The following is a 23223-nucleotide window of genomic DNA, read 5'->3' as shown; positions in this document are numbered from 1 at the left end:
CTGGCCTCTCTTGCCCATTACAGTCCTCAGCACCCACTCCGCTGTGGGTCCCTGCTCCTTGTGTAGCAGTCTTGTTGGGTGCTGTAGAAAGGCATCTGTGCTGTAAGGGTGCTTCAACTGCTGCTTAGATCCGGGGACAAGGAGCATACAGCCATGTTGAAACACCTTCCCATCTCGTTACAGTACAAAGCGTTTAATTGTGGATGTCATCCGGTTCCAGCCAGGAGAGACCTTGACTGAAATCCTAGAAACCCCAGCCACCAATGAACAGGTACAAATGAAGGTTTCACTCTCCTCTTCCTAAACAGGAGAGGCTTTTCTGTGATAGATGCATTCCTGGATGGGGCCAGTGGGACAGGGAAGGGCTTAGACCCTAGGGTGAGCATGGGTCTAACCTCGAGACAATAATAATTAGGGCTCGTTTGTCTGGGAAGTTGGTGACTCCTAAATCCAGATGGTGCTCTCAGGGCATGAAACCCCCTTTTCCTTCAAACAAAAGAGAAATCGGAAGGGAGAAGGAGAGGGAAAACGAATATAGGGTGAACGAGGATTTAATCCGGGGCAGAATCAGTCTGCCTGGTAATTTAGTGAGTGTCTTACAGTTGTAATTAGAAGAAGGACTTGGTGCAAGATGTGGTTCCAAACTTAAATTCCAGTTAGGAAAATGATAGTACATATATCTGAAATTGTAATACTAGAAATTAACTATAGTATTGATTATAACAATGCCAGAAATTGCTGGGTTTGGTGGGCATGCCTTTGATTCCAGCAAATATCTCTGAGTTCGAGGCCAGCCTGCTCTACCTAGCTAGTTGCAGGCCAGCTAGGGCTACACAGTGAGGAACTGTGTGTCTCAGTGGTTTTTTTAAAAAGTAAAAGAAAGGGTAAGGAAAGATGGCAGAGTCTGAGGAAGGGTTTCTTATTGCTACACCAGAGTTTGCACCTGCTGGGGAGCAGAGGGCAGCAAGAGCCTGCTTCAGCTCAGGCAGCCTGTTGGGAGGAATTTGCAAGGGTTTACTGGACATAGCTGTTACATTATTTTATATAGTTATTTTGAGCCACATTTAGAATAAAGTAAGATGGGCTTCAGTGTCCGAGATAAGCTAGGGAAGATGAAGATAAAGGACACTGTAGTTCAGCATCTGCTCTCCTGACTAGACCTAGTGTCAGGGAGGCTGAGCATCTGGATTCACAGATGTGCTTTGTGGGTGGAATGAGATATCTCCCCTTCGTGCTGTTCTTTGGCTGGCAATGGGTAGAGGGAGGAAATGTCTGCAGCAGAGTTTGGGAACTGTATTTGAGTGCAAATATGCTATGTAAGTGTAAGCTTAGGCCTCCTGTGGTGAACTGATGAACATGTTTTTTTTGTGGGGTTTTTTCCATCTGTAGGAAGCTGAACATCAGAGGGCCATGCAGAGACGGGCTATCCGAGATGCCAAAACTCCCGACAAGATGAAAAAATCCAAGCCCATGAAGGAGGATAACAACCTCAGCCTCCAGGAGAAGAAAGAAAAGATCCAGACTGGCCTAAAGAAGCTAACGGAGCTTGGGACGGTGGACCCAAAGAACAGATACCAGGAACTCATCAACGACATAGCCAAGGTACAGCACTCAGGGGCAGTGGTGGCCTGGCCAAGGTACAGCACTCGGGGGTAGTGGTGGCCTGGCCTTATCTATAGACAGTGCAGGAACTCTGAGGTGCAGCCTCTGACTCTCACACCAGGACTTCACTTCTGAGGTGGATTTTTTTTATATGGTCTAAATTAATGGGGAGACAGCCTTCATTCACTAGTTTCTTTCTGGTGACAGAGTTTTTCTTTGCTCTTAAGGAATCCCCCAGACCTCTGTTATGATTGCTATGGAAAACATAAAGTTTGTAGTTGCACAGTCCACGTGACTTGTATGACTCCCCCAAGCAGGCATTAGGGTTTGAATTTGACTGAGATAATGATCTCGTGTTAAGGAACTTGGTTCTTTCTTTTTCCCCTCTCAGGACAGAATGTGTATGAGGTCTAGACCAGCTTTGTAAGTAAAGTCTAAGCGCACAAAATCAGGGCACACACTTCCCTGTTGCTAGTGGATATAGGCCGATGAGATTGGAATTTCTTTTAGGTTTCGAGCCCAGGTCGCTGCCTGTTAACGGCTAGCATGTTTGAGTTGAGTCTAGCTATGTTGTAGTGTTCATGAACAGGGATGGTTCAAGAGGCACAGGCTGCCTGCCATCTCTTTCCTAATTGTCACGGTTGTGCCTCAGGATATCCGGAATCAGCGGAGATACAGGCAGAGGAGGAAAGCTGAGTTGGTAAAGCTGCAGCAGACGTACTCGGCGCTCAACTCGAAGGCCACCTTTTATGGAGAGCAGGTGGATTACTACAAGAGCTATATCAAAACCTGTCTGGATAACTTGGCCAGCAAGGGCAAGTGAGTCTTTGTTTTTAATTATTCCAGGGTGGGAATTTGAGGGGTGGAGAGAAGTAAAGACAGCTTCTAATGTGACAATGAGAGAAGTGTTTTCATTTTAATAACTGTCCTGTCGCTAATGTGAGGAGGGAAGGAAGGACACGTGTGTGGATGTCAAAGACAACTCGAGAGTCGGCTCTCTGTCTGACATGGCTCCCAGGAGCTGAGCTCGGATCTCCAGACTCTTGAGGGAAGTACTTTACTGGCTACATTTTGCTGGCTTAAAGTTGGGTTTTTCTTTTCTTTCTTCTTTTTTTTAAAGAATTATTTATTTTATGTACAAGTACACTGTCCCTGTCTTCAGACACACCAGAAGAGGGCATCGGATCCCATCACAGATGGTTGTGAGCCACCATGTGGTTGCCGGGAATTGAACCCAGGACCTCTGGACGAGCAGCCTGTACTTTTAACCTCTGAGCCAGCTCTCTACCCCTCCTTTTTTCTTTTTTGAGATAGGATCTTACTGTCTCACTGGTCAGGAACTCACTCTATAGACCAGGCTGGGCTTGAACTCAGATATTCGCCTGCCTCTGTCCCGCCTGCCTCTGTCTCCCAGGTGCTGTGATTAAAGGTGTGCGCTGCCACTGAACTACAGCACCCAGGACCTACCTGCTGCGCGTTACTTCTTTGTTTCTGATGTCTGCATAATTGCCTGGCTCCATTTGTTACTGTGATGTGGGGAGGTGGGAAGAGCTTGGAGGTGCTTTTTTCCACGTACTTGTTCCTAAAGTATTAGTTTGGTCTAGATGTTGGTGAATCATGGAAGGGGACTGTCTGACTTGGCTTCCAGATCTCCCTCTAAGCATGATGGTGCCCACCTGTAATTCCAGCATGTAGCAGGCCAGTCTCCAAACCAGCCAATCTCCAAAAGAGTTTATAAACCTTTAGGCTTCCTGATGCCTGTGGGCAGGATCACAAGCTCCAGGGAAAGCTGTCCTGTGCTGGTCACAAACCTGTGAGCCTGCCAGTTTTACAGGGAAGAAACTCCAAACTCCCAACCTTTTCTTTTTAGAAACTTCAACCCTTAGAAGGATTGGAGAACAGGACACCCATGTGCCCTTCCCACAGACTCTCTAGAGGTTTAATTGGGCTTCCTGCACCCTCCCCCGTAGCTCAGGCACCTCCCGGAGGGAGGTGGGGCCAGTCTGGAGAGGTGGTCCTGAGCCCTTACAGCCTTTAGTGTGCTCTGTCCGCCTTTTGTGTTCTCTGGCTTTCTCATGTATGTGTCACGTTGAATTTGTAGTTTGCTCTGCTCAGGCCTAGAATGATGATTTCTCCAAGCCACCCTAACTTTGTTTAGAAACCAAGATCTAGCTGTCCTCCTTGCCCTGATGACATTTTTAGGTCTCCTAGGGAGACACAGTAGGTCTTCACTTGGAATGGCTGAATACTGTGTCATGAGATGACTAGATAAGATGTTCCGTTAATCAGTTATTCATCGAGGAATGTTTGCTTAATCTTTAAACACAAAACAAAAAACAAAACTGATGGATGAAGCTGGAGAGATGGCACAGTGGTTAACAGCACTGGCTGCTTTTCCAGACAATCCGGGTTCAATTCTCAGCAGCCATGTGGAGGCTCACAGCTGTTTAACTGAAGTCCCAGGGAATCTGATGCCTACGCAGGCACACATGTGCATCTGGTGCACACACATACAGGCAGACAAAGCACTTACACACATAAAATAACAAATAAATCTAAAATTTTTACTTAAAATGTTGGCACCAGCTCCTTAAAGATGAGCTGCTCTGCAAATGCAGGCATTTTCTGACAGTAAGCTTCTGGAAGTGACATAGACGGATGGGTCAGAAGTTGTGAGCGACTGTCACGGTCTGTCTTGGGTTGTCTTTCCTAAGGATCTCCCCACTCACAACACTGCCCACTTCGCTGACACCCTGTGGAGGCCGGGGTCCTGGGCAGCATTCTCATGTCTTCTTCCCATGGTCACTTTCCTTAGCATGTCCATCTTTGATTTCCCTGATGGCCACTCACCTCTGTGTCTGTTCCCTTAACTTCCCGTCCCCTATCACTCCTGTGCTTAACGTCAGCTTTTGACATTGTGTATAGAAAGTATCTTTTCCCTACAAGACTGAGGATTTACAGGGACTTTTTATTGTTCCATGGTGATGTTCTGTGTGTATTTTATATATGTGAGGATGGATACATCTTTTTAAAATTGTTTATTTTTTTGAGTTACAGTGACTTAAAACTTACGACGTCATCATCATCATCATCATCATCAATTTGTTTCTTTGTTTTTTTCAAGACAGGGTTTCCTCTGTGTAGCTTAGGCTGTCCTGGAACTTGTTTTGTAGAACAAGCTAGCCTCAAACACACAGACATTGACCTGCCTCTGCCTCCCAAATTTCAGGATCAAAAGTGCATGCCATCACTGCCCAGCCTTAAGAATTACTTTTATTTCATTTTATTTATTTAAGTGTTGGAGGGAGCTTCATGTAGTTCACTAGGCTGGTGAAATCACCGTGTAGCCAAGGCTGGCCGTGAGCACCTGATTCTCGTGACTCTACTTACCAGTATTAATTCTTGTTTCTAATATGTATCTCTGTGTTTGTGTGTACGAATACATTATGTATAAGCTTGAATCGCAGCACATGTGTGGTGGTCAGAGAACTTCTTTTGGGAATCAAGGCTCTCCTTCCACCTTGCTGAGGTGCGGCTTCTCAGCTCGGTGTACTCCACACGAGCTGGCCAACAGGTTGCTTAGGCAGTCTGCCTGTCTCTACCCCATCTCGCTGTGTGAGCACTGAGGTTACAGTTGCACACCACCATCTCCAGCATTTTATACAGGTTCTAGGGATCAAACTTGGATCATTTGGCTTATGTAGCAAGTGCTTTTACCCTCTGAGCCTTTCCCTGGCCCCTCACATGGGATTGTTAAGGGTTCAGTTCCAAAAATAGAAGCACAGACAAGCACCAGCTCTCAAGTTGGTAGCCTGGTTCTCCACTATAATTTAAAATAAAGGTAGAAGCAAATTAATGATGTTGCCCAGTTTTTCGGAGTTTGCTAGGGCCAGTCCTCACATTTGTCTGCCGTTTTAGAGTTGAGTGTGCTTGTGTGTGAGTTTCTGGCCTCACTCCCTAGTTAATTACTTAAAGACACTGTCATAATGTGGTTTTTACCTTTTACAGGGTCTCCAAAAAGCCTAGGGAAATGAAAGGCAAGAAAAGCAAAAAGATTTCTCTGAAATACACAGCAGCAAGACTGCACGAGAAGGGAGTTCTTCTGGAAATTGAGGACCTTCAAGCAAACCAGTGAGTGTTTGCTTTTTATGTTATGTAATTTTTCTCTGTATGTGGGACAGGGCATATGGGAGCATACACACACGTGTTCTGGTGTCTGTGTGTGTGTGTGTGTGTGTGTGTGTAACATGAAGGCAGGTGGCCAGTATCAAATGCTCTTTTCCTCTTCACATTCTACCTTATAGTATGTGCACACATGTGCTAGTGTCCATGTGTATGTGTGCATCTGAACATGGAGCCCAATGGTCAGTGCTGGGTGTGCTGTCCCTCTTCACAGTCCACATTCTTTTCAGGGCACAGTCTGTCACTGACTCTGGAGCTCTTCTCTTCTGCTAGACTGGCTGGCTAGCAAGCCCCCGGGATCTGCCTGTGTCCACCACCCTCACCCTCGTGCTGTGGCTGCAGGCTTGCACTGCTGTGCCCAGATGTTTACATGGACATTAGGCATCTGAATGGAAGGCCTCGTGTTTGGACAGAGGGGACTTTACCTGCAGAGCCATGTCCTCTCATATTTCCATTTTGACTTTGTTTTGGAAACTGGGTTTTTATTTTGAATTCATGACATCATTATTTCATTGTTCTATTTCTCTTTCTAGGTGGCTCTTTTATATACTTTATATATTTATATATAAATATGTTTCAATGTGCACAGTGAAATTTTACGAAATTCTTTAACCTGGTAATAAAAGAGATTGCGGGGGGAGGGGTGCTGAGACAGGTTTTCTATGGATATCCCTGACTGTCCTAGAACTCACTACATAGCCCAGGCTGACTTCAAACTTCCAGAGATCTGCCTGCCTCTGCCTCCAGAGTGCTGAATTTAAAGGCATGCACCACCACCATCCAACTGAGAATGTCTTTTTTAAAATTGTGTTTATTCTATATGTACACATGCATACATTATAATATGGACTCAGGTGTCAACTTGCAGGAGTTGGTTATTTCTTTCTACTATATGGGTCCCAGGGATCGAACTACAGGTATCAGTCTTGAGGACAGGTGCCTTTATTCCCTAAGGGTTTGTCACCTGAGAATGAATTTCTTTTCCTCATTCATGGACCATTTGTCTCAAGCACATTGACACCAGTATGTGTGCATGCCCCAGGAACCCATTCTCTCATTTGCCATTATCTGATGACATACCATAGACTTAGTCACTGTCCCATTACTGTAACAAAACACAGTGACCATGGCAGCTTATAAAAGAGGGTTAGTCCATGACTGTCACGACAGGGAGCATGGCAGCAGGTAGTAGGCAGGCACAGCCCCAGAGCAGTAGCCAAGAGCTCACATCTGATCCATAAGCAGGGGGTGGGGTGGGGTGGGAGGTGGAGACTGGGCCTGGCATCAGGCTTTTGAAATCTCAAAGCCAGTGGCACACCTCCAACAAGGCCACACCTCCTAATCCTTCCCAAACAGTTTCACTAACTGGGGACCAAGCATTCCAGTTCTTATGGGAGCCATTCTCATTGAAACCACTACACATGCCCACAAAAAACATCTGCCTCATTCCACATGGGGATCGCCTGCATCCTTTCTAGGAAGCACAGCTAGCTTTAGCCCTGGGTCAGAACGCTGAGTCAGGCCAGTTCAGGTCACTGGCCCAGTGTCCTCTGCCAGCCCTGGCCTACATTGTTAGAAAGCATGCATTGAGCTTGGCCTGCTGACTCTTCCCTTCCTTTGGTTCAGAAGGTACTTAGCACTTCTAATTCTGAAATACATATGTATAACTAACCATAGAAAGCAGGGTGAAGCATGAGAGAGAGGCCCCTGGGGCACCACAAGCTAGAGAGAGACTACTAGAGGTAGTAAACGCTTCCATGCTTATATGCAGAGAAAGGCAGTGTGTCTGTCCACTGTGTACAAGTGGTCTACCTCACTTTCTAAACATATTAGGATGTTTATCTTTGTCATCATATATCCAACACTCTGTCCTGAGACATTTGCACGGCCAGGCAGAGAGGTGCACACCTTCAATCCAACACTCCCAGCAGAGGCAGCAGATCTCTGAGTTTGAGGCCAACCTGGTCTTCAGGGGGAGTTCCAGGACAGTCAGAGCTACACAGAGAAACCATGTCTTTTTTTTTTTTTAAGTCTCTTTTATAATAATTACATATTTCCTATGTTGACCTGGTTTAGAACTCTTAATTATACTTTTTTATTATATTATTGTAACTGTGATAACACATATACATAAGGGGCTTTTTTTTTTTTTTTTTTTTTTTTTTTTTTTTGAGATAGTGCCTGGCTCCGCTGCTTAGGTTGATGTGGGTTCAATTTATCTTCCCTCTTCAGTCTTCTGCAAAGCTAGGACTACAGGCCACAGCATCATGCCCCCATTTGTTTTGTGGTGGTAGTGACGAGGCCTCACTGTGTAACCCAAGCTTACCTTAAACTCACCATCCTCCTCCCTGCACCTTCTCTGTGCTAGGATTGCAGGCATACACTGCCACTCTGGGTGGTGGTTACTTTTTAAACTAATAGATACCTACAGCTGAATATCTAATCCAAGAGTGATTTTTAAAACTACTACAAAAATACATGGCATACGGTTCACATTGTAACCATTTTTAAGTGTATAGTTAGTACATGCACATCATGGGCCAGATCACTAGAAGGTTTTCATCTTGCAATATTCCCTCTGTTTCCTTCCCTCCAGCCTGGGCAGCCACCACACTCTTCCTGGGCCTTGCATTTGACTGCATTAGTTACCTCAAAGAAGTGAAGCTGTGTGTGCACTTTTTATCTTTTGAGACTGGCTTGGGCATTCACTTAACATAATATCCTAGAGATTTAACCACATGACAGGATTTCCTTCATTTTTAAGGCTGAATAATATTCTATTGTCAATGTGTACCACATTTTGTTCAGCCCTTCATGCACTGATGGGCAGGTGCTGTTTCCGACTCTAAGCTATTGTGAGCAGTATTGTACCAAACAGGTGCGGACCTCTCTCCCTAAGTGCCTGCTTTCTTCCTGTGTGTGCCCAGAAGTGGGGTGGAGGGCCATATGGTAACTGACGTTTTGGCTGTAGAGGCTCTGCAGTACTGTCCGCCATAGTGGTTGCAAATTGTGCCGATACATTGTTGCCATAGTTCCAGCAGGGCTCGTGCATGTGGGGAAGCAGCCATGATCATATAAAATAGCTCCATAAGGGCTGGACAGACGCTCAGTGGTTAGGAGCACTCAAGTTCCAGGCCTCCGGATTCCCCCCTCCCCCATCTCAGAGTCTCATTAGCTAAACACTCAAAGCTAACACATACGGTGTTGTGTTTCAACAGATTTAAAAATGTTATCTTCGAAATTGGTCCAACAGAAGAAGTTGGAGACTTTGAAGTGAAGGCCAAGTTCATGGGAGTTCAGATGGAGACTTTCATGTTGCATTATCAGGTGGGTGTGCGCAGGCTTGGACCTAAAGCTCTCTGATGAGGTGGAAGAAACAGATAAGAGACAGCCCTCTGGGGAAAGCTTCGTGCGTTCAGAGCTAGCGCCTAGTTGATGGGAGAGGCCAAGGGTTTGGGGAGGTGGTGTGGTCTGAGCCCTCTGAGGGTTCCTAAGATGTGTGTGCTTTAGTGCATCGATACCAAACCCTCACTCAGTGCCCTCTGAACTGAGCTGGTGCCCTGGCCTTGAAGGAAGTGCCTAACTCCAAGTGTTAGCAGGTAGAGAGTCTATACTGAAATCTTTTTTTTTTTTTTCTCATTTGTATTTGATATGGATACTTTTGTTAGGAATTTTACTGAAAAATGTGTGAATACATTGTCTCTTTGTAAATCTGAATCACATTTTAAATTCAAAATTAACTCTGTAGCAGTTTTATAACATAATTATCCTTTTTTTTTTTTTTTTTTTTTTTTTTTGGTTTTTCGAGACAGGGTTTCTCTGTGTAGCCCTGGCTGTCCTGGAACTCACTCTGTAGACCAGGCTGGCCTCGAACTCAGAAATCCGCCTGCCTCTGCCTCCCAAGTGCTGGAATTAAAGGCGTGCGCCACCACCGCCCAGACCTAATTTTTTATTTTTTAGTGTCTTAACTTTCTTTTTTCCTGATGCTTAAGTTTGACCCTCTGGGCAAGGCTGTTTCCCACTGAGCTCAATTTCCAACCCCAAATATCTGATTTTGGGGAGTGGGAGGAATCTCATGTAGCCCAAGCTATCCTCAAATCCACTATGTAGTTGATGCTGGCCTTGAACTCTTGATTCTCTGTTTCTCCCGAATGCTGGGATTATAAATATGTCCCACCATGCCTAACTGCCTAGATACCTATTTTTGCACATTAAAAAATTGTACCCAATAGGGATGGTGACACGCACTAGTAATCCAGCACTCAGGAGACAGAGGCAAGATTATTCAGAGTTTGAGGCCAACCTGGACTTCATTTTAATTCCAGGCCAGCCTGTATAGTGAAAGTGATCTTCAAAATCCAAGGCCAGAAATAATCAGAAAATTGAGAGGATTCATGATCAGTGTCCAGACCCAACTATGTGTGCACCACATAGTAGGCCTCTTGTGGTTTTTGTTGGTTGGTTGGTTTCTCTCTCTCTCTTTCTCTCTCTCTTAAGATTTATTTTATGTATGAGTACACTGTCGCTGTCTTCAGACACACACCTGAAGAGGGCATCAGGTCCCATTACAGATGGTTGTAAGCCACTGTGTAACCACATGGGAATTGAACTCAGGTCCCCTGGAAGAAAAGTCAGTGCTCCTAACTACTGAGCCATCTCTCCAGCCTGGTTGGCTTATTTTTTGCAATGTTGAGAATCAGACTTAGGGCACATGTTCTGCTGCCAAGCTACTCTTCCATGTCCCATCTTGCCCTGCTTGCTACTGCTGTGGTCTAGCAGATCAGGCTGGTGGCTCTCTGTGAGCAAGCATTCCAACTTCTGCACAGGATGTTCTCCCCTCCTATAATCGGCTTCTCTTCCTCTCCTCCCTACCTGCCTTCTCCCTCCATCAAGCAGTGAGCGCTGGCACGAGTTGCCTGCCTGCAAGCCACAGTGCTGGCCTTTCCCTTTGACTCAGCAGCCCTGAGAGACATCCTCTGTTGACAGTGGGAGCTGACTCATTTCCCTGCCACCCCCCAAACTGTGAACTCCTAAAACAGTATGTCTTAGTCATCTGTATTTCCTTGTCGGTAACCAGTAGTCTCTCGACGCATATTAATTAGGTAACCGTCAAAGGATTTCTTCATACATTATATCTAAGCACTGCTGCACACAGTCAGTGTCCCATTGGTTTCACCTGGAGGGCAGGCCAACCCGTCTGCTAAGGGAACATGTGCCCTGCTGCTCAGATTCAGTAACTTATCTGGTTCATAGGTGTATGGGGTTAGGGTTATGCTAGGCAGAGAGGACACAACATGGTCCCCATCCTCGTGACACCGTGGTCCCTTCATGCCCTTTCTCACCACCACAAGTTTAGTGGTAGGGACGACAGCCCTGCCGGAAGCTGTCAGGACAGTGACAGTGTTGAGAACACAACCTGTCAGAAAGCCATCAGCCCAAAGCCAGCTCTTTCCTGATGGCTGTGCCACCCAACACTTTGAGCCTCATCAGCTCACCTTTAAAGTTTAGATAATCATGCTTCATGAGGTGTTTGTAACGACTAATAAAATAGCGTATGAGGTGCCTAAACAAGGCCACCACAGGTTAGACAGGCCAGGCACCCATGTGCGTGTGCTCCTCCTGTTTTGCTTGCTTTTACATTAGAAAACGTTTCTCATGAGGAGTTGAGGCTGAGTCTGGTAGGGCCACTGCTGCCTGTCAGAGACTGTATTCAGTTCACAGGAGACCTGGGTTTAGTCTCCTACAAGCAAAAGCCTCCAGTAGATCCTAGAGCTGGAGATGCAGTTGTCTGTTGGTAGAATGTTTGGCATGCACAAACCTGGGTTTGATCCCAGTACTGTCGAAACTGAGCATGGCAGTGCATACCTGTCATCCCACTGTGGAGACAGCAGGATCCAGTCAGCCTGTGCGGGGGGGGGGGGGGGGGGGGGGGAATGTGAGGGGGGGTGGATATCTAGTAGGTACTGAGACACTAACAGGCCACTCTCATTTTCAACCATTGGCATATTTCATGGATTGAGATGTCTTTATCTTTTCCATGTGTATTAAAACCTCTAACATACAGAGCTGTGATCAATGGGAAAATGCCATTGTAACTTTTGGAATAAGGTTTAAATGTATTTTAACTAAATATAACTCCTATTTTCCTTCATGTTTAGAATATTTTACTATAAACTAAATGATACCCTAAGACTAAGTTACCTTGAAAGGTCCCTCAGCCAGCGGTCCCTCAGCCAGCACTCCCTTGTTGTCCAGCACCCAGGGTGGTCATGTGGCCCCAGCGTGGTCGTGTGGCCCCAGGGTGGTCGTGTGGTGTAAAGCTCTGCACTGAAAAGTGTCTCTCCCCCACCCCATGGCACACCTGGCACTAAAGGCCTGCCTCATCTCTGCTGGATTCTCCCTTCATGGAGACCTTCCTTCTCTTGTTCCAGATTTGATGGTTAAATTGTTTCGTTTGGTTTTGTTTTAACCAGGACTTGCTGCAGCTACAGTATGAAGGGGTTGCAGTCATGAAATTATTTGATCGAGCTAAAGTGAATGTCAACCTCCTGATCTTCCTTCTCAACAAAAAGTTCTACGGGAAGTAACGGCTCACTTGCCGCCCAGAAGAATTAAAAAGGCAGTGCCTCACAGCTGTCTTTCTAGGATCCTCTATTACTCCTTGGAAGCAAGGACCTGGTCCAGTGGCACCTCAGTTCACACTCCTGAAGTCCGAGTTTAAGTCCCCTCCCTCTGACAGGACATCAATGCCCTCTCCCTCTCCTAGTGAAGCCGTATTCCTGGCTTCTCCTCAGCCCAGTTCCCTTCACTTTCTCTCATCATGTAGGAAAGAGTGGAACCCCACCCAACCCCTTTCTGTTAAAAGCTTCCCCAATGGTCATTGCTACTTTGTAAACATTGGTGTTTGTTTTACTTAGCAATAAGAATAGTGGAATTCAAATTCTTGTTTAGAAGTGAAAGCTGTCGGGTTGATAGCAAGCATACACATCAGATTCACCATAAGTGTGGCCCATCAGCAGTCAGAGGATGAAGGCCGAGAAGTCTGCTGCCTTTGCGGGTGGAGCTAATCCAGTTACTGTTCTCTGTTCTAATGAAGCAGCTTCAGGAGAAAAAGAACAGCTAATTTTGAATTCTCCACTGAATCTGGACAATACTGTTAGCGCAGAGCCCTTCCTGGTGAAGGTGAGCCCTGTGGTCAGAGATGGCCATTTAGAGACTGAGTGGGTGGGGCACTCACCATCCTTCCCACAAGGGGATGGCTTACCCTAGCTCAAAATGTAACTGTTTCTAAACTGTATTCCAAGAGTGCCTTACCAAAGTATAAACTTATTTCTTAAAATGTGAGTGATAGGAATTTTAAAGATTTATATAATGCTTTAGAATACTCTAAAAAAGGGTTTTTTTTTTTTTTTTTTTTTAAATTTGGTTAATCTGTATATCTGAATTCTTAAAGCTTTCCTCTAGCCTACAGTAGGGTCTGTGTACGGAGCTGCTGAGCTAATCCTGCTTGATTTTAGCAACAAGAGACAATGTCATGCTTGAAGTTCAGATCCATCTCCTCTCTGCTGCCCACATCATGCTTTACCCTGAGAAACCTGGACCCTTAGGCTCTGACTAACAAAGACAGTTCAGCTCCAGATGTTGAATTTGGAACCTTTGTCCTTGGATTAAAAGTCATAAACTTAAAAAAATCTTTTTATTCAAAAAGATAGGTAAATCATGCTACCGAGCCCTTGATGTCTTTGATGGTTTGGTATTCTTGCATAAAACATAAAAATTAAACTAACATTGCAGAGTTTACTGATGTATATTGAAGCCCAATAAGCTTTCCTCTTTAATTTTAATTAATGACAGATTGTGTGGTTTGTCCCTCTTACAAATGTAAGTCTTGGAGAAGTGTCCTTCATGATGTCCACATGTGCAGACCAGGGTGGAAGCCTCAGTGAGTGGATTCAGGTAGAGGCGGGTGCTGAGCAAGGATCTGCCACCACATTGACATTGTGTTTTGGAACATAGTTTCCTGAGAAAACATTTTCAAGTTAAAGGAAGATGCTAAGGCTGGCATGGTAGTAGACACCCATAATCTGAGCATTCAAGGCTGGGGAAGAAAGATCAAAAGATCACTAAGTCAAGGCCAGTCTGGGCTACAGAACCCACCCTATCTCTAAAAGAGAAAGAATGAGGGGAAAAAAAGAAAAAGATCCTGTTACAACCAGTATCACTTCAAAAACAAGGTTAACAGATGTGTCAAGTGTGTCTTTTTTTTTTTTTCTTTCTTTTTTTTTTTTTTTTTAATATAGAGGAAATGGGGTCTCTGTCGCCTTGGCTGTCCTAGAACTCAGTGTAGATCACGCTGGTCTAGAACTCACCGAACTCTAGAACTCTGGTCTGCCTACCCCTGTCTCTCGAGTGTTGGGACTAAAGGTGTGAGCCACTATACCTGCTTTCAAGTATGTTTTCTTAAAAAGGATGCCATCACAAATGTCCCAGGGGCCACCTGCAAGACCGTAATCAATCCAGGTTACCTGGAAGGATGCTCCTTCCCTGAATACCCAGTAGAACTGTGCCACATGTCCTTTGAAGACCTCCATGGCTGCCGTGGGATCCTGCTTAAGCATCGCCAAGGTCCCCTAGTGAGCCTCAGGTTGGCACACTGAAGAGTGGTGCCGCACTTGTGTTATTTATTAGCTGTAGCCATCTCTGTCTTGGCTCTCACCTTTTCTGACCTTCTCTCTGACCAGCCACCATGACATTTACTATGAATTTACTTCCTCCCAAGAATCTGGACTGGCCGTCAGACTGTTGCTACACACAATTGCCTTTGTATCTTCCTATGAAATAAAAGGTCATTTGTTCCTGTTTGTGTTACTTTTCTTGGTTTCATTGTTAGCAGTTCCTGTTAGACAGTGTTAACTAGAGTAAGATTAAATCACACACACACACACACACACACACACACACACACACACACACCCCACACACCCATAGTCTTTTTTTAAAAGAAGAGCAAACCAAGTCTGCCTTTGGATCACAGAATATCTCTTGTAAATTTTATTTATCTTGTGGGTAAGTTGTCAGAGGACAACTTGGGAGTCCTCTCTCTCCTCCCCTTATGTAGGTCCAAGGATTAAATTCAGGTTGTTGGGTTTAACAGCTTACTAATTATGGACTTTTTAAAAAAGATTTATTTTATATATATGAGTGCTCATACACCTGCATACCAGAAGAGGGCACCAGATCCCATTACAGATGGTCGTGAGCCACCATGTGGGTGCTGGGAATTGAACTCAGGACCTCTAGAAGACCAGCCAGTGCTCTTAACTGCTGAGCTATCTCTCCAGCCCTCAACATGGTATTTAGCCTTTTACAGTGTATTATGCTTAATGTAGCCTCAACATAAGAAATACAGTGAGGAGCCAGACTTGAAGGCACACACCTTTAATCCCAGCACTTGGGAGGCAGAGGCAGGCAGGTGGTCTACAGAGTGGGTTCCAGGACAACAGGGCTACACAGAGAAACCCTGCCTCAACCCACCCCCCCAAAAAAAGAGGGAAACAAAACCTACTGAGGGACTGTTGCCATGTAATTGTGATTGGCTAAATCATGAAGGTTTAGAATCGACATTTATATTACATAAGGAAAAGAACACCGGATGTTATCTATCCATGGAGAGTGTTTCCTGGGGCTTCCATCACATGTAAGTCACCAGAAGTGACTAGGGTAAGTTGAATATGGAAAAAAATAAGTCAGCAATTGCAAAACAAAAACGGGATGTGGGAATGATGCTGGGGAGATGGCTCAATATGTAAGAAGCACTACGGCACAAGCATGAGTTCAAATCCCAGAATTCACATAACAGCACAGTAACACATGTCTGTAACTCAGTGTTCCCATGGTGAAACAGGATGTGGGGACAGGAGAATCCAAAGGCTGGAGGTGGGGACAGGAGAATCCAGAGGCTGGAGGGTCAATGAGCTTGATATACCAGGCAAGAAAACAAAAGACCCTGTCTCAAAGTGGAAGACAAGGACTGGCACCTAAGGTCCTCTGACCTCACAGGAGTGCCAGTACACAAGTACGAAATGCTCACACAACCTTACACAAGAATACATGTCTCTAAGTATGTCACTGTGTGTGTTCACTAGCCAGATGTCTGAAGTCAGTGGCAATATGATAGAAACAAAATAATCTTAAAGGAGGCTTAAGTGACAAACTGGGATGGTTTCTGCAAGAGGCTGCAGAGACTGCCTAAGGAAGAATGTCATGGTCAGAATATGGCTTTCCTGGTGGGACCTTATGGAACAAACACACATGCTTTAAGCCACAGCCTTCTCATTCTGAAACACATGGTGCCTTTGGACAGGCTGATTGTGGAATATAAAATCTGTTAGCCTGGGCTCTACATTGTTCTGCAAAGAAGTCAAGGGGACTAGAAAGGGGAATCATTAAATACAGAGAATTAGGCTGGCAGGCATGCTCTTTGACTCCTTGCAATGACCTGACTAAAGGCAACTAGAGACAGGAAGGGTTTGTTTTGGCTCGTAGTTCAGGGGAGTGCAGTGCACCATGGCAGAGAAGGCATGGTAACCTGGAGCAGCATGGTTGGTGGTGCCAACCAGGAAGAAGAGAAGGGAATGTCTATCTGTTTAACTGGCTTTTCCTTTCCCCCTTTTTATTCTGTCCAGGACCACAGCCCATGGAAAGATCCTGCCAGATCCCAGGGTGGGTCTTCTATCAGTTAAATCTCTCTGGAAACTCAAAGTCATATTCAGAAGGAGAGATGGCTCAGCATCTAAGAGCATTTGTTGCTCATGCAAAGGACCTGGGTTCCATTCCCAGTACCCACACGACAGCTTACAACCAACTGTAGTTCCAGTTCCAGGGGATCCAATGCCCTTTCCTGGCCCCACGGGCAGCAGACATGCATGTGGTATACAGACATAGAGGCAGGCAACACATACACATGAAATAAAAACAGGACATACTCAGAGCTGGGTCTCCTAGGTGATTCCAAATCCAGCCAGTGAAGTTGCCATGGAGCTGACTAGTCAAAATGAAGGTCATCCCTCTCCCTCAGCTGACAGCCATCCCAGGAATGATCGTGACCACCACCCCACCCCCGCCACCAGTTTAACCCTAAATAGAGTTGGGGAAAGCTAATACTCACAGGTTTTCATTTCAAGTTTGACAAGTGGTTTGTTTTTGTTGGTTGGTTTTAGATGGTCTCAAGTAGCACAAGTTAGCATTGAATTCATATTGCCAAGGACAGCTTGAACTAGATCATCTGCCTCACCTCTACAAGGCGATGGGGTTACAGATGTGGGTCACCATGCACTGCCATTCAAGGCTCACTTCCAAGTGTTTATATTAAATTGCAAAGTGTGAGGGCTGAGGTGCAACTCAGTGATAGAGCTCTTGCCTAGCATGCATATGACCCTGGGTTCAATGCCCACCACAAGTTTATAATTGCCAGTGTGTTGTGGATTTTGAGGTAACAACTGCTGTATACAGTTATCGAGGTTTTATTTGCTTATTGTGTTTTGTTACTGTCTTAATACAGGGTCTCACTGTGAGTGCTGGTTGGTCTGAAACTCAGAGACCTGCCTGCTTTTGCTTCGCCAATAATGATATTAAAGATCTGTTCTACCATATCATACCTTTTGAAAGGCACATAAATGAAACTCTGGGGAAATTCCTTGTATTCCTCTCTTGAAACTCATGGGTTTTGTTTTCTTGTTTGCAGTGCTGGGACTAGAACTCCGGGCCAGCGTCTTACCACCAAGTGTCGCCGTGGCTCTAAGCTCCTGTTTCTCTCTGCATCTCTCACAGCATTTTTTTCCTAATACTTTTTTATGATGCTAGGCAGTGAGCCCAGGGCCTACAGCATAGCAGGCCTGCACTCTTACTGTTGACCTACGTCTCAGGCCCTTTAACAGTAATTTATTTATTAGCCAGGTGTGGTGCCATTGGCCTTTAATCCTGGCACTTGGAAGGCAGAAGCGGGCAATCTTTGTGAGTTCAAGGCCAGCCTGATCTACAGTGAATTCCAGGACAGCCAGGAATACATAGTGAGACCTTGTTTTCAAAAAACCAAACGTGTGTGTGTGTGTGTGTGTGTGTGTGTATGTATGTGTGTATATATGCTATATATAAACCAAATGGTTTTTTGTTATTTATTTAAACAATTTTTATTTTGAGACAGTATTTCACTAAGTTGCTCGTGGTACCCTTGAACTTGTTCTATAGCCTAGGCAGACTTTGGACTTAGGGACTGCTTGCCTCAGTCACTCAAGTAGCTGGAGTCAGGGGTCTGGCTATGATGCCTGACTAAAAATATGTCTCATTTTAAGCTATTTTGTCAGCTACTTGTAACGACAAGACAGGGTTGGCAAGATGGCTGAGCTGGTACAAGCACTGCCTCTGAGCCTAGTGGCCTTAGTTTGAGCCTCAGGACCCACATGGTGGAAGGAGAATCTAACTTCCAAAAGTTGTGCCCTGACCCTCATGTGTGCCATACCATAATACAGTAAATAAATAAATGGGTTTTAAAAATTAGGGTGTGTGTGTATGTGTGTGCTTATTAAATGATTAAGTCAGCCAGAGAATTCATGGCATATTATTATTACTATATCTGATCACAGTAACATAACATTTTTATTCTTAGTTATGGCTGAGCCAACCAACTCATTCTTATAAAGCATATAAAAAGCAAGTCAGAATTCCAGTTAAATGTGCAGATCCACAGATGCCGAGACGTTCAGCCCCCCCCCCCCCCCCCCCATAGGGTTGATTGCTGCCTGTGAGTCAGCACAGCAGCTGAGCAGAGTGTTGGTTCTACTCACCCCACTGTCTGCTTGGAGTTGCCTCACTGTTGCCAAATCTCATCCAAATCCACTGGGAAGTGACACGATTTTGCTCTTGTTTCTTGGGCAGGGAATACTTGATTCTGAAAGGTGTGGGAGATGTAATAAATACAGTGATCACAATGGCAGGCAAGAGCCAAAGGACTGGGGTTTGTTCTTCTGTTTTTAAGGTTTATTTTATGTATGAGTCCAAGTACACCTATGTGCTGGAAGAGGGCATCAGATCCCATTACAGATGGTTGTGAGCCACCATGTGGTTTCTGGGAATTGAACTCAGGACCTTTGGAAGAGCAGCCAGTCCTCTTAACTGCGGAGCTATCTCTCCACCCCCAAAAAGACCACTCTAACAATTCTGAGAACTATTTGGAACTAACTTCCTGAGATCCATGAAGATCTTGAAGGGGTCTTGACGACCCTTTAGTTCTATTAAAAAAAACTCAATGGCTTATAACAGCAATAATAATATGATTACATTCCACCAATTTTTTGGGGAGGGGGTTTCGAGACAGGGTTTCTCTGTGTAGCCCTGGCTGTCCTGGAACTCATTCTGTAGACCAGGCTGGCCTCGAACTCAGAAATCCACCTGCCTCTGCCTCCCAATGCCTGGCCATTCCACCAATTTTTAAAAATTGTTTTTTGAAAATATTGTTATGTATATGCGTGAGTGTGCAGGTACCCATGGAGACCAGAGGAGGGCATGGTGTCTACTCCTGAAGCCGGAGTTACCTCCAAACATGGATGCTGCCACCTAAACTTAAGTCTTCTGCAAGAGTTCTTTTCTGTTTGTTTTGCTTTGTTTTTTGAGACAGGGTTTCTCCGTGTAGCCCTGGCTATCCTGGAACTTGCTCTGTAGACCAGGCTGGCCTCCAACTCACAGAGATCTGCCTACCTCTGCCTCCCACATGCTATGATTAAAGGTGTGCACCACCACCGTCTGGAATGTAGTAAGGGTTCTTAACTGCTAAGCCCTCTCTCTAGGACCCTAGGCCCTGTCAGTCCCACTGGGGAGTCGGAGGTTTCTACTGAAGGCTGGCCGCTCAACATACTCAAGGCTCTGGGTTCTAGCCCCAACTCTGCCTCCACCCAGGGAACATTTGGTACAAAATAGCACTACCTGATTTGGGAAGGATTTATAATTCAGTCACTATATTAGGTAAGACTTGGGAGGTATACGGGGGGGGGGGGGTTGTCAAAATTCTCAAGACAATATTAATTATAGCCCTTGACTTAAAGATAGTTTGTACAATCCAATATGCTAGTGATGTTTTGGGAAATGGAAACAATACTCTTGTGCTGGCCTGTCTTATGTCAACCTGACACAAGGTAGAGTCCTCTGAAGAGGGAACTTCAACTAAGAAAATGCTTCTATAAAATCAGGCTGTAGGCAAACCTGTGGATCATTTTCTTAATTAGCAATTGATGTGGGAGGGTCCAGCCCATTGTGAGTGGTGCTACTTCTGGCCTGGTGATCCTGGGTTCTACAAGAAAGAAGGTTTAGCAAGCCATGGAGAGCAAACCAGTCAGCCACACCCCACCCCACGGCTTCTGCATCAGCTTCTGCCTCCAGATTTCTACCCTGCTTGAATTCCCATCTTGACTTCTTTTAATGATAAAATGTGAAGGGGAAGCCAAATAAACCCTTTCTTCCCCAACTTGCTTCGGTCATGGCGTCTCACCACAGCAACAGTAACCCTCACTAAGACAATTCCACATTACAATTTTGAAACTTGATTATGGAAGAAACCTATGAATGTACAAGAAGGAACCATTTAATGAACTCCCATATGGCCACCATCTGGCCTCAAATGCTGTCAGTACCCAGTCACGTCAAACTAGTTTCAGTTAGCCCCACCCCCACGGTTATTTTTGGCAGTCCTTGATATATAAATATTTAGGATGTGTCTCTGACATAGATTCTCAACGGGAGCAATCTTACTTTCCAGCAGATGGTTTGCCAAACCTGGAGGTAACGAGGAGTGCTCCTGGCATCTAGTGGGCAGAGTCCAAGGGCGCTGCTCACCACCTTGGACTACAGGACAACTCCCCACAGCAGGCTATCAGTAGCTCTTACTGATAAGGAAAAGAGACTGAATGAAAGTAAGCAAGAATCCAATCCCTACAGTATCATCAGACCTAAAATAACTAAAACACTAGACACAGTCTGAGGAGATGGCCCAGATGGTAGGGTGCCTGCCAAGCAAGCATGAGCACTCTGGTTCAGATCCCTGGAACCAGGCATGCATGGCAGGATGTGTGTGTAACCCAGACAATGTACCTGAATCAATGACTGAAAAGTCCAATGAGAAACTGTCTCAAAAAATAAAAAGTGGAGAGCAAATGAGAGGACACAACCTTATGTTGACTTCTTGTCTCCATGGTTATGTGCACACACTCACCCTAACAAATACATACAATACACACACACACACACAAAGAGAGAGAGAGAGAGAGACGGCATATGTACATACCCACACTAACAAATACATACAACACACACACAACACCAGTGTTTGAACTTCTCCACTCTCATTCATTTTAAAACATATATATGCTTGTATGTTTGCCAAAAAAGATCACGCGTCACATCCATTCGATAAGCTTCTGAAGTCCCCCTTGCTGTGAATTCGGTGATTAGGTTCTCCTCTTCACAGGCATCTGATACATACACACCCATACACACACACACCCATACACACATACATACATGACACAGAACCCCACCCTGGATCTTTTACAACACCTTGGTGTCACTCAGTTTCAACCTTCTGGCAAGAATCTTCGAGAATTCCCCTGGGCACATCACAGGCTTATCTTCTGGTTGGAGCCGGGTGTTGCCAGCTTGACTCATTCATCATGAAGCTTCCCAGCCGAGTTGCTGCCTCATGGACCTCAGTGGTAGAACAACTGCTTAGCCTTTGTGAGGCCCTGGGTGTGATTCACAGCACCATGAGAAAAGAGCTCCACTCGAGGACCGAGCATCCACAAAGACTGACTCCATTTTTTCACATCATCTTAGCCAAAAGGCTAAGAAGTGATTGATAATCTCTCCAGAGCTAGCACTGCACGAAGAGTCCCTTCTGAGGGTGATGGGGTCAAAGCACAAGAAAAGCTCAGAGACTTATTTCAGTGGGGGAGGGGGAGAAGGGAGGGGAATGCAGGCTGGGAAGCTAGATTGGAGACCGGTTGTTCCAGGTATCTGTAGCCCCCAGAATCCAGTTCCTAACTTCCCCTCTCCTGTGCCTTGAGAAGCCACCCTCACAGGCTGTACTTGGACACCCACCACTTCCCCCCTGGAGCTTCTGAGCTTGGCCAATGGGACACATCACTAGGAGAGTGGAGAGGACAGAATTTGTTCTGCCGGGTCACAGTGAACCGGCTGGCTCCTCTTTCTATCCAGGCTGCTTATCAGGCAGCCTTTCCAATCACTAACTTCTCTCCAGGGCAGTAAACGATCTTTCCCCGAGACCCTTGGGCCTGGAACTTCTTGCTTGAGGTAACTAGCCCCTGGGGGAACTGTGTGATCTCTAAGCTTCTCCTTGCCTCTTAATTAACTTCTCTGCAAATTACTGCATTTGAGTATGGCACCTGTTTCCTGAAGGATACAGAAGTGAACCAATTAAGGTCTCAATTAGGGAGAGGTTTGGTGGCCTGCACTGGGCTGGGATGGAAAGAGGTGGGTGAGTGCAAGGCACATTTGGGAATTAGAACTATTTGCTGGCCCTTGTAGGAGGAACAATGGGCCCTGGATTCTTGAGCCAACTAGCATTTCTCTCCCCATCACAGAGCAGGCTGGGGAAGCAGTGTTCCACCATCCTACACAGAAGTTTAACACATTCTAAGTTTAAGGCTCTGATATTTTTAGAAAGACTTATTTTTTATCTTTAATTATGAGTATGCATGTGCATCTGTGGATGGGGGGCAGGCGGGGTGGCGGCGGGGTGGATGTGCATGAGTTCAGTTGCCTGAGAATGTCAGAAGAGAGGCTGAGATCCTCTGGTGCTAGAGTTACAGGCAGGTGTCCTGACCTAGGGCCTGGAAACTGAACCACCCTCCTCTGCAGGAACATTGCATGCTCTGGACCACTGAGCCGTCACTGAGCCGTCCCTCTAGTTCCCAAACTTGGGTTTCTCTCTTTTGTTCTGTTTTCTTCTTCTTCTTCTTCTTCTTCTTCTTCTTCTTCTTCTTCTTCTTCTTCTTCTTCTTCTTCTTCTTCTTCTTCCTCTTCCTCTTCCTCTTCCTCTTCCTCTTCCTCTTCCTCTTCCTCTTCTTCCGTCTGTCCAGATCCTCTCCATGCCTGTGCCACACTCTGAACTTCCTCACTTTCTCCAAAGACCTCCCTATAGCCCCTGGCAGGTAGGTTAGCGACCTACCTGCTTTCTCTGCCACTAACTCAAAGACTCTCTTCCTCTTTTCTCCTCCCAACAGCTGCCCCCACTTACAGCACATAGGCCCTACTGTTTTCCTTCAAACTTTAATAAAATTATCCTCCAGCTAAAATAAAGAAATAAGGAACAAAGCCAACAACCATGAAAATGTGAGCAAAGCTGAGCCACGTCCTGGGGCCCACTGCACTCCC

General features: G+C 45.5%; 1 protein-coding gene and 1 long non-coding RNA gene across 2 annotated transcripts in view; one reads left to right on the top strand and one right to left on the bottom strand.

Annotated features, from left to right (window-relative positions):
* The window catches only part of Iqgap1 (IQ motif containing GTPase activating protein 1), an 86075-nt gene extending 73399 nt beyond the window's left edge, over window positions 1-12676 (top strand). Inside the window, exons 33-38 of the mRNA XM_034502526.2 lie at window positions 184-271; window positions 1390-1602; window positions 2255-2421; window positions 5611-5733; window positions 9003-9111; window positions 12258-12676. Coding sequence (XP_034358417.1) covers window positions 184-271; window positions 1390-1602; window positions 2255-2421; window positions 5611-5733; window positions 9003-9111; window positions 12258-12371 — 814 coding nt within the window. The 3' untranslated portion in view covers window positions 12372-12676. The remainder of the gene's footprint in view (window positions 1-183; window positions 272-1389; window positions 1603-2254; window positions 2422-5610; window positions 5734-9002; window positions 9112-12257) is intronic.
* LOC143442789 (uncharacterized) overlaps window positions 1-23223 on the bottom strand; it is a 37723-nt gene that overhangs the window by 4921 nt on the left and 9579 nt on the right. The window contains exon 2 of the long non-coding RNA XR_013111279.1: window positions 18627-18730. This is a non-coding gene — a long non-coding RNA (uncharacterized LOC143442789). The remainder of the gene's footprint in view (window positions 1-18626; window positions 18731-23223) is intronic.

Source organism: Arvicanthis niloticus, chromosome 1 (assembly GCF_011762505.2).
Source record: "Arvicanthis niloticus isolate mArvNil1 chromosome 1, mArvNil1.pat.X, whole genome shotgun sequence".
Taxonomy (NCBI): Eukaryota; Metazoa; Chordata; class Mammalia; order Rodentia; family Muridae; genus Arvicanthis; species Arvicanthis niloticus.
This window is presented reverse-complemented; position numbering and strand designations above follow the sequence as displayed.